Source organism: Myotis davidii, unplaced genomic scaffold (genome assembly GCF_000327345.1).
Source record: "Myotis davidii unplaced genomic scaffold, ASM32734v1 scaffold217, whole genome shotgun sequence".
Lineage (NCBI taxonomy): Eukaryota > Metazoa > Chordata > Mammalia > Chiroptera > Vespertilionidae > Myotis > Myotis davidii.
The window spans coordinates 10466598-10478268 of record NW_006290034.1 but is presented as its reverse complement, the minus strand read 5'-3'; the positions used below and the strand labels follow the sequence as shown (position 1 = coordinate 10478268).

Below are 11671 nucleotides of genomic sequence, written 5' to 3'. Positions count from 1 at the left end.
TTTCCCTACTTTATAGAGGAAACTGAGGCCTGGAGAAGTATATATGAGTTGTTCACGGTTACCCTATTAGTAAACTAGTATCCTGGTGCACGGATTTGTGCACACTGAAAGGAAGTTAATTAGAAGAAATATTTTAATATTGCTATTTGCCCTTTCCCTATAATAGAAGTGTCAATCAAATTCACAATCGGCCGAAACCGGTTTGGCTCAGTGGATAGAGCGTCGGCCTGCGGACTGAAAGGTCCCAGGTTCGATTCCGGTCAAGGGCATGTACCTGGGTTGCGGGCACATCCCCAGTAGGAGATGTGCAGGAGGCAGCTGATCGATGTTTTTCTCTCATCGATGTTTCTAACTCTCTATTTCTCTCCCTTCCTCTCTGTAGAAAAGCAATAAAATATATTTAAAAAAAAAAAAATTCACAATCGACAATGACAGACAGAAAACACACACGTGTGATTTGCACCAGTGAGAGTTTTTATATGTACCGTGCATGCAAGAGTCACCTTAGCCTTTTATATCCTATATAATAAAAGGCTAATATGCAAATTGTCCCCACAGGCAGGAGTTCAACCAACCAGGAAATAGATGTGCACTGACCACCAGGGGGTGGTGTGTAACATGGTGGCGTCGGCAATGCAGCGCTAGCAGTGGGCGGCAGTGGAGGTGCTGCTGGCCCTGATGAGCCCCGACAAGAGTGGGACTGCGGTGGGATGGTGGAGCAGGTGAGTGGGCTGCACCAGGCCAAGGTGGGTGCAAGTGGGGACCCCGATTGTCCAGCCGGTCACCCCACAGATTGGCCCTGATAACCAGCCAGGTCTAGGGACCCTACCCGTGCATGAATTTTGTGCATCAGGCTACTAGTATATAGATAAACTTGCTTAATTAGACCTGCTTTCTGATTTAGCTAAACTTTTCCCAGGCCAGTGAAGCACCCCAACCTTTCTTTCAGGTGATTGTCAGCAACACAGCAGTAAATATCAACACAAAGCAGATCATTTTGTAGATCACGCAGGGAGAACAAAAGGTCATTACCCGGCACCCACAGCCACCGTTTCTGGGCTGGGTTGGGCTGTGGGCTGCATTTTGCGCCATGGGGTCTTGGCAGCGTTCGCTGCAATTTGGTGGGGTGTTGCTCCAGGGAGGTGGCGGGGCCTGTGTCCCACTTGGAGGAAGCCGAGTGTTGGTTTGTTGGTGCCAGGTCCATGGTGCCATTTATTTTTAAATGACCAGAGAGCTCATGGCAGCTCCTGCATTGAGCGTCTGCCCCCTAGTGGTCAGTGTGTGTCACAGCTAACAGTCATGGGGAAGGATGGACACTCAGCCTTTTATATATATATACAGATGTTTGAGCAGGGTACTAACCTGAATGTGTCTGGTTCTATGAAGCTCCTAAAGCAAAAGCAATCTATTATTGCATGCCAGGTATAGCATTCACTAGACACAAGTGGAATAAACAAACCAAGATTTCAGTTTTACAGAATTATAGATAGGGAAGTGGCTTCATGAAGAGAATACACTTTTAAAGTTATCTTACTTTTAAAAAATTATTCTCATCACATGTTACTTACATTTACTATATTTCATACTTAAATGATCACAAAGAAATCAGGATTATACTCACTGAAAACTCATGGTGTCAGCTTCCAAAGTACATCTGGTAGGGGATTGCTCATTCAATTTTCGAAAGAGTTGCTTAGCCTGACTCTGGTACTTTTGAAGGTCCCGAAAAGCCTGAAAGAAGACACCTTCATTTAAGAATTTTCCAGCCCTGGCCAATATGCTCAGTGGTTAGAGTATTATTATCAGTCTGGATCTGAGGTTGAGTATTGAGAAAACAAAGTGAAATCTTAAAATCCTATATAGTAAAATGCTGAGCTAAGAGTAAAAACGAGGAAGCAATAAAAATTATTTCAATGGCAGATAAGCAATGTACAAGTAAGTATAGCTATATTTAAAATGGTGAATTGAAAATGCAAATCAAAACCACAATGAGATACCACCTGACACCTGCCAGAATGGCTAATATCAAAAAGACAAGAAATAACAAGTGTTGGTAAGAATATTGAGAAAAGGGAACCCTCATTCACTGTGGGAATGTAAATATATGTGCAACATTGTTTAATGATAATGTATAATGGTGCAGCCACTATGAAAACAGTATGGAGGTTCCTCAAAAAATTAAAAATAGAACTGTCATATGATGCAGCAATCCCACGTCTGGGTACTCATTCAAAGAAAATGAACACAGTAATTTGAAAAGATATATGCACCCCTAATATTCATTGCAGCATTATTTACAATAGCCGAGATATGGAAACAACCTAAGTGTCCATCAATGGATGAAAGGATAAAGAAGATGTGGTACATACACAGAATACTATTCAGCCATTAAGAAAATGGAATCTTACCATTTGTGACATCATGGACGGACCTTGAGGGCCATTACACTAAGTGAGTCAGAGAAAGAAATACTGTATGACCTCACTTATATGTGAAATCTAAAAAACAAAACAAACGAAACAAAACAAAAAACCAAAATCACAGATGCAGAGAACAGACTGGTGGTTGCCAGGGGGAAGGGGGAGTAGTGAGTCAAGATGGATGAAAGGGATTAAAAGTTACAAACTTCCAGTTATAAAATAAATAACTCATGGGGATCTAACACACAGCATGACGACTAATATTAATAACATTGTGCTGCATATCTGAAAGTTTCTGAGAGTAAATTTTAAATGTCCACATTACAAGAAAAAAAAGTAGCTATGTATGGTGATGGATGGTAGCTAGATTTATTGTGGTGACCATTTCACAGTGTATACATATATCAAATCATTATGTTGTATACCTGGAACTAATATGTTACAGGTCAATTATACCTCAATTAAAAATAAAATAAATGAGAATAAAATGGTAAACTGAACAATTAAATATGAATAAGAAAGTAAACAAGTGAGCCTGGGAGTTAGGCAGAGACCACTAGAACTATGAATTTGTATATTTATCTTGTTCAGCACTGTCTTTATGGCAATGATTTGTTATAATGCTGTTCACTTGAGAAATATTTCTATATCAACACATATAAATGTATATATATGCATGTACATGTGTGTATATGTATGTATATATAGTTTTATATATTAACACTTTGAAATAATTAACATTATATACTATCATTAAACAATATTGCGTGTGTGTGTGTGTATAGGGTGTCCAAAAAAATGTATACACACACTTTGAATAATTATAAAGGCAGTATTTATTAAAATACACTTCATTTTCAAAATTGAGCTATCAGCTCTTCAGGTGTGTATACATTTTTTGGGACACTTTGTATATATATATAAAAAAAATTTTCATGACTGGTCAGCCAGTAAAGGAGACTGAACACTACCACTTGCTTTGAACTAGTGCACAATACCCTACGTTCCTAGGTTTGAATGGTATTTGCCAATCTGTTTGCTTCCCCATGCCCTCATGTAGCATTCAGAAGAGTTTTGACCCCACAACAATAGATAAAAAGAATGCAAGTAAAGTTGGAAACGCTACTAAAGTGCCAAGAAATAATATAAATGTAGATTAATGCTTTTCAACCTTGGCTTTACAATAAAATCACCTGGAGATCTTTTAAAAAAATACTCATACACAATCTCCACCCCGAAATGAATTAAATCAGCATCTTGCACACAGAGCTCATACACTGCTATTTTTAAAGATACCCACAACCATAGGTGTTAAGTTTTTTGACAGCTAAAGGCAGGTGAGCACCTTAAAGTTTATTTTATATCTGACAAGTCAAACTTGCTCAAGGGCTTGGGGTCAGGAAGAAAAGGGGCTGCTAGCATTTGAGCCCAAGCAGTCTAGCTCTGAGTTCCTGCTCCTAAGCATGCGATACCATCTCTTCAATTAAAACTGCTGCAGCGCCCTGGCCTGTTTGGCTCAGTGGATGGAGCGTCGGTCTGCGGACTCAAGGGTCCCAGGTTCGATTCTGGTCAAGGGCATGTACCTTGGTTGCGGGCACATCCCCAGTGGGGAGTGTGCAGGAGGCAGCTATCGATATTTCTCTCTCGTCGATGTTTCTGGCTCTCTGTCCCTCTCCCTTCCTCTCTGTAAAAAATCAATAAAATATATTTAAAAACAAAAAAAAACAAAAAACTGCTGCAGCAATAGCAGATACACCATCTAGGTGATGTTTTACGATTTAATATTAAGTCAAATTCATAGAAAGTGTTCAAGATACCATAGGGCAGCTTAAATCTAGGTTTCACAACGTAAGCACCACTTATGTTAAAGATAAATCCTGTTTGCTTTCAAGATTAAAGTCTACCTAAAAATAATTAGATTAGATATCTTAATTCTGTTTCCTACTTTATCTAAAATGGACTTGAACCTTTTATACACTATAAGAAAAGGTATCTGTTAGTAATCCAATAATAGAGGATGTGAATGTCTGAAAAATTCTGAAACTAATCTGAGTTCATCCAGTAGCATATTTAGGGTGTGGTTCTGTATATAATATAAAAAGTACAGGGTAGTAATTGGCCAAACAACTGCAATAATTTCTATTGGTGTCACTAGGACTGCTGAACAACTAGTTGTATCAAATGCCATCTTTTGCCTTTGCAGAGTATTTAGGTAAATGCTTATCATTTTTAAATTCCTGATGAGCTCAACTGGTCAAAGGCCAGAAGCACCAAAACCAACCATTTTCCTCTTAATTACAGTAAGGTACACTCATCCAACTCTAAACAGACTATGCTTTTTTTGGAGCTATCTGTTGCCTACTAGGTTAGCTCTGCAAGTCCACAGAGCTGGGGCAAAATGAAAGAGAAGAGAGTATGTTTCATTTTGAAGTAGAACAGAAAGGTAGGTGAAAAAACTGCAAACACCTGAAAAGGAGAAACAGCGAATGGAAGAAAGAAAAAATAGATTATCAGTTAGGAACTCTAGGATTGAAAAGTTCATCTCTCTATTGCCCTAGACTCGTGGTCGAGAAACCACGGCTTGAGAGCCGCATGCGGCTCTTTGGCCCCTTATGTGTAGCTCTTCCACAAAATACCACGTGCGGGCACGCACATACAGTGTGATTGAAACTTCGTGGCCCATTAGCAGAAGTCGGTATTTTGTGGAAGAGCTGGTATTTTGTGGACGAGACACACTCAAGGGGCCAAAGAACCGCATGTGGCTCGCGAGCCACGGTTTGCCAGCCATGGTCCTAGACCTATGCTTCTAGTTAAGCACAGAGGAAACAATGCATAAGACAATCTGATATTTTATTTTACTCTCTATTGTATTATCTGAATAACCATTCAACTGCAGTAATAATGCAACTTGTACAGGGACTAGCACCTAGTAACTACTTAAAATATGTTCTATTTTATCAGTGTACATACTTGAAAAGGTACATTGAATTATTTGACCTGGACAATTAAGATACTTACTATAAAAGTATTTGGTAGAGATATCCATTCCTTAAAAAATTATTCCTGGACTCCTAAGATGTAAATACATTACTAAAAAGTCATAGCACAAGGTTGTAAATTTAGTGTAGTGGGTAGATACTAAGTCTGTAGTCTGGAGTCAGATATTGATTAAAAACCAGGGTTCCAAAGCAGGGTTGATTTTGCCCCAACCGCCACCCCCCAACCCCAGGACATCTGGCAATGTCTGCAAACATTCTCGGTTGTCACAACTGGAGGGAGGGCGGAGGCAGTGCTAATGGCATCCAAGGTGTAGAGACCACTGATGCTGCTAGACATCCTACAATGCGCAGGACAATTTCCCGCAACAAAGAATTCTCCATCCCAAAATGTCAACAGTGCTAAAGTTACGAAACCCGGATAAAAAATTGCATTGTGCCCAGCCAGAGTTGCTCAGTTGGTTGAGCACTGTCCTGTGCACTGCAGCGTTGCTGGTTCAATTCCCAGTCAGAGCACATACCTGAGTGTGGTTCTATCCCTAGTCAGGAAATGTTCAGAAGGCAATCAATCCATGTTTCTCTCTCTCCCCCCTCCCCCCCTTTCCTCTCTCTAAGTATGTCCTTGGGTGAGGATTAAAAAAAAGAAAATTTTTTTTTGTGCTACTTATGAGCTATGTGACTTTACTCAAGAGACCCATCCTAAATTTCAGAGTGTCCTTATCTAGAAATGGGGATAATAACTGTATCTATTGCTGTTAAAATTGCATGAGATCATGCACTTAACAGGCTTAGCACAGTGCATAGAAGGTAGTCAGCATTCTATAAATATTCTGTATACTATTGTAATGGTAAAAATTAGTCTACAATTGATATTTTTGCAGTTAGTACAAGTTTAATGCTTTATCATTCAAAGTCAACATTTCTAAAGGAAATCACCATGGGATTACAATCACAAAATATATTGTGATTGTCAACTGAACAAAGTAACCCATTTTGGTAGATGGATACCTAATTTATAATTAAATTAAGAAACACAATAATATGTCAATTTTTCAATAAAGTATCAATGTAGAGGGTCGGAGCCTACTAATATTAATTTAACTTCAAATCCATTTTGTATTCTTTGCTCACATTGAAATTCAATGCAATAGCTGGAAAGCTGACCAGATTTCCCCCACTTGGGGAAAACTATTTCTCAGTCAAACGACACATCCTTTAAAGAGTATTTCGCCACACCATCCCACTCTTCCAAATCATGCTCCATTTAAAACTTCCACTCCTTCTGCAGAGTGTTCCTAGAAAATCTTAACAAATTGGAAAAGAGAAAAATATTTCACAATTTAAAATTCAGAGCATGCTCCATTTTTTTCACATTTTATATCAGTGTTTAAACTTGTTTTGTTGAATGAACAGAAAACATTTCACTTGGCATGACCTGCAACTTCAAAATCTGTATCACTGTTCCTCTAAAAGTGGAAGTAAACGCATTTCTGTATCAAACCTAAAAATGCATACAACCAAAGAGAAGCCTCCCTTATTACCAGACGCTGCTGTCAGTTGAAATGTCATTTCTTCTGGGAAGAGTTTCCTGATCTCCCGGACTCAACGTAGAGACCATACCTTTTCCATGTTTTAACCAAACCTTCGTCCTCGTCCACAGCAGTTACACTCCGTTATAATTGTTAGTTGTCTGGCTTTTCCACCAAACTCTAAGTCCCGGGAAAGTGGGGACTGTGTGCACTAATCCCCTGCATTAGCACCAGGCTTGGCACATTGGGTGTGCTTCATAATTTATTTTTCACGCATATATGAACAAAAAGTCCAAAAAAAGATATGTGCAAACATTTTTCCCCCCTACAACTCGTCTTATTTTTAGGGCTTGAAGTTTTCATCCATAAACTACTTAGGTTGTATGAGAAAGTAGGATGAAATTGGTTACTTTAAACACGTCATGACCAGTTCATTCTCAGCCTCCCTTCTTCGGAGACCTCCCAACCTTGCTCTAGAAACTTGCTTCACACCAGAAACTTTCCCTTGTGTGTCTAAGGCACAAAGGAGCGCCTTTTCAAGATGTCTGGGTGGTGGTTGTTTTTTTCAACCAATCCAATACCTTTTTGAGCACCTAGTAGCATAAAGCTGCTGTTGTAAAAGCGATCACAAACACAAAGATGGCTAAGATCTGTCATTTGCCTGCTAGGAAACTACGAAAAGGCAAAGAAAAACAGTAAGGTGAAGGCAGAAAGCGCAACAGGAAGATAACGCAGGGGCTATACCTCCAACGGTAAGAATCTATAGGAGGAGGCGGGGATTGGGCATAACCTTGGAAGAAGGCGCTGAACTGAACTTCAGACAGGTGCCTCCGTGTGGCAATACCACCTCACCCGCTTTCAAAAGATATCGGCGAGCGAGGGCAAGGATCAGGTGCTGCAGCTGAAGAATCCGGGGGCTGGTTTAACCCGGGGCCTGTCGGTCAACCTTAGCAGCAGCCAAAACTTAGGCGTCCTGGATTTTAACCAAGTCCCTCAAGAATGGCAGAACACGGGGGACCCCCATCAGCGGAACCTCTCCCTTCTCCAGGGCGTTCTGTCTGCTCGTTGCAAGAGAAACAGGTAACCCCAAAATCCACCTCCGCCTTCAGAGCAGATTTCCTCTAACAGGTCGTCTCTCCAAAGCCAAAAGGTAAAAAAAAAAAAAGCACTTCAGAGGGGACCGGAGTGTCCGGGGAGTCGCAGGGGTCTCCCGCGTCCTGAGAAGAAACCAAGTGCTGACAGCACCGCCCACCCCCGGCAGGGACTTGGGGTCGCGGGGAGCCGGTAGCTCACCTGTTCGTCCTCCTGTATCGAGGCGGCCAGCGGGAGCCCGTCCGCGACTCGGGCGATCATCGTGAGCAACAACATCTTCGCAGGTTACAGGAACCCCACACTGGGCCGCCCGGCCGTTGGCGTCCTCTGGGTTTCCTCCGCCGCCACCACAGTTAGGTCTCTCCCTCAGTTCCCGGAGACCCAGCTGCTGGCGTCTCCGCTTGCTGCTGAGGTGGCCGGAACCAAGCTTCAGAGCTTTCACTACCGGTCCCCAGAATAGACTTCCCACTGAGAAACACAACCCTCGCAACACAGTTCCGCCGCCTCTCCTTCCACCTTCAGACACTTCCAAGGCCCCACTCACTTTTTCTGGATTTCGAGCTTCCGATAAGCCTTGAGGGCGTGGCACACAAACTGAAACAGAAAGTTCTAGTTCTTGATACTTTACATTTGGGGAGAGGGCTGGAAAGGAGGGTGGGAGTTAATGAGTACTTAGATGGAGGGTGTGTAAAATAAAATCAGGCTACATATTTTCATATTTAATTTTTCTATTTTTTATATTATATGTCCTATACATAGTATTTTATATGTTAGTATCTTTTTAGGCAGAGATCTTGGGGTTTTTTGTTTTGTTTTGTTGTTTGTTTGTTTTGCTTGTTTGTTTATGCTCTACCACCAGATCTCTGAACAGTTTCTGGGGGGGGAAAAAAAAGAAGATATTGTATGTGTGAATAAGTGACCAAGTACAGGACCTCAGAAATCACCTAGCCCTAGATCAATCACTCTTCCAAAAGCATTGGAGACCTGCTACATCTATCATGATAGGTAACACGGTAGTCTTACTAGAACCTCCAGTAACTAGGTATGCACTCCCTGCAGGAGAGACCTATAGAAATTGCATTTATGTTACCATCTCTCTTTTCTTAGGTGTCCCCATCTCTAAAATGGGGATATTGTCTGCCTCTCAGGATTTTTGTGAATATTAAATGAAAAAATGGAGGTACACAGGTTTTGTAAACTATAAACTTTTAAAAATTTATTATTTAAAAATAATAAGTACTTCTGTATTTATTATATTAATAACAACTCTTTATTAAGCACTTGCAGTTGGTGTTAAGTGCTTTATGGATACTAGTTATTTAACTAAACAACCCAGGAAGGTTGTTTCATGTTAGGTTCCCACTTTGTAGTTGGAGGAAAAGCACTAGAGAGTTATTTTTCCAAGGTGACACAGGTAGCAGCGATAGGAACAGGATTGGAACAGAGGTTGAACTTCAAAGCCTGTTCTTGTAATCCTGATGCAACTCTGTCTTAACATTTAACCATAAGAAAAGAGCTCATGTTTTTGTTACCTTTTCTACAACTCTACAGCTATTAGGGGAAAACTAATATTATTTCTTGAGAGGATTTGGGGAGGAAGACCCAATAAGATCAAATGATTAACTCCAGATAAAAGATAAAAGACTGGAATATAGGAAAGACAAAGAGACCAAAGGGGTTATTAACAGACAGTGAGAAAGTAAAATAAAAGGCAATCCTTGTGTGTATGAGAGCTTAAGTTGGTAAAATCATAATATCTTACATTTAGAATAGCTCATAGATAAAAGCTGATCTAACTTTCCATCCTTCAACTCAACAAGTACAGCCTCCTACCACAGTTTCAAATGATAGTCATTCAGCCTCTTCAAGAACAATTCCAGTAATGAGGAGTTATTAATACAAATATTTTAACAATACAAATACATTAATATAAGTAGTTTAAGGGTACTGCCACAAGGATCAGAGAAGTAGAGAGAGAATACAGCAGGCATGCACAAGGAGATTTGGAGCAAGTCCCAGCTTCTTTCCAGTTCCTGGTCTGGTTTCTTCCCAAGGCCCATAAACATTCCTGCACACAGATTCTATGAGCCACCGTTATACAGAAATAGTACAATAAGTACCCCCCCCCAACACACACACACACACACACACACACACACGCAGAGATTTTTGCCTAGTTTCTCTTACTTAGAACCACAAAAATTAACTAATAGAGGAATGCAGAGTCAACCTGAAGCAACACTTTCTTGAAACAAAAACATTCATATTTGCACCTCTTGCTTTTTTCCTCTGAGACACACCATTCTGACACCATTTGTACACACTGAAATTATTCCTCTAAGGAGCGGGCAGTGGTCTTCTTAGGTCACAGAGCAGCCGTAGGAGGAGGCCAGAACTGTCTCTCTGTGAAACTGCCCCACACTTAGACCTCAGGTACTCTGAAGTCTGCACTGCTTTTGCTTTTGGCTTAATGAGCATCATCTCATTTACACCCAGTAGTTACCTTTGAGCTCCTGCCCTTTGGTCCTTTGGGTGATACAGGACTAGGTAATAATGGCAAACACTGTGATCAAAATCTGGAAGGTTCTCAACTCTTTCACTCTGAATGAAAAAAGGGTAGTAACAAACATTGTCCAGAGCTTTAGAGTTCATAAAGCTTACGTATATCCTTTTCCTGAAACCTAAGAACACTGTGAAATGGGTCAAATACAAGAATCATGGAGCTTGTAAACTTTGTACTAAAAAAAAAAAGAAAGGAAGAAAAGGAAAACAGAAGCCTTGAATATCAGAGCTGCAAGTAAAGTCTTAAAACTTATCAAAGAAACCAAGTAAAGCACATATCTAAATCCATTTAAATTAAGCTGCTAAAACAGGATGAGATTTTCTATTAAATGAGTCAGAAGGTTGCAGAGATTTTACACGTGAGATCAAAGGAAGCAATAAAGGCTTGTGACCATTTATTCTTAAACAATTCTTGACTACCTAATTATATGCCAGACACTAAGCTAGATTTTGAACATGAATAACAGTCCTGTGGCCTTACTAACCCCCAGACCAAACACTGTCGCTTAAGAGAAAAAAAATTGTAAGTAAATAGTCGCTCCTATTCCATTTACATTATTGCATGACTACAGGCCTGATGCATGAAATTCGTGCAAAGGACTCTGCCCTTGCAGCCCCGGCTTCGTCCAGAAGGTCATCCGGATGGTAGTCTGGACCATTGTTCCACCTCCACCTTAGGTTCTGCCTTCGCAGTTCACCCAGATTAGTTTCTGATTAGTCGGTTTCTAAGCCAGTCAGCGTCAAAAGCTCTGCCTCCTAGGCAGTCATTGGCTCCTCTGGGAAATCCAGAACGGCCCCTCCTTCACGTTGGCGCCAGCCCTTCAGTCGGCTACACTGACTTCTCTGAGAAGAGGCACCTCAGGTCTGTGCTGTTGGCAATTTTAAATTCTCATTCCTGACCTAACCTTCTTACAGTGTGAGCTCTGTGAAGGCAAGCATTTGCCTTGTTCATTCTTAGTTCACTCATAGACTTTACCAGTGTCTGTGCACACAGGCTGTCCTTTTGAAGTGAAAGTATACATCTGGGGAGGAAGGAGGAGAAAAGTAAAAAGTGCGTATTGTAAGTAATGTG

The 11671-nt window shown here is 40.7% G+C and overlaps 1 protein-coding gene across 2 annotated transcripts in view; it reads right to left on the bottom strand.

The window, feature by feature from the left end:
• Nucleotides 1-8473, bottom strand: part of SEC22B (SEC22 homolog B, vesicle trafficking protein) — a 20292-nt gene extending 11819 nt beyond the window's left edge. The window contains exons 1-2 of one of the 2 annotated variants that reach the window (XM_006763077.2): nucleotides 8239-8473; nucleotides 1622-1731 (exon numbers count right to left, since the gene is read on the bottom strand). In XM_006763077.2, coding sequence (XP_006763140.1) covers nucleotides 1622-1731; nucleotides 8239-8313 — 185 coding nt within the window. In that variant the 5' untranslated portion in view covers nucleotides 8314-8473. Of the gene's footprint in view, nucleotides 1-1621; nucleotides 1732-2408; nucleotides 2483-8238 lie in introns of those variants that run through there. The other variant, XM_006763078.2, reaches the window with a different exon arrangement.
• Between the last annotated feature and the right edge of the window lie 3198 nt (nucleotides 8474-11671).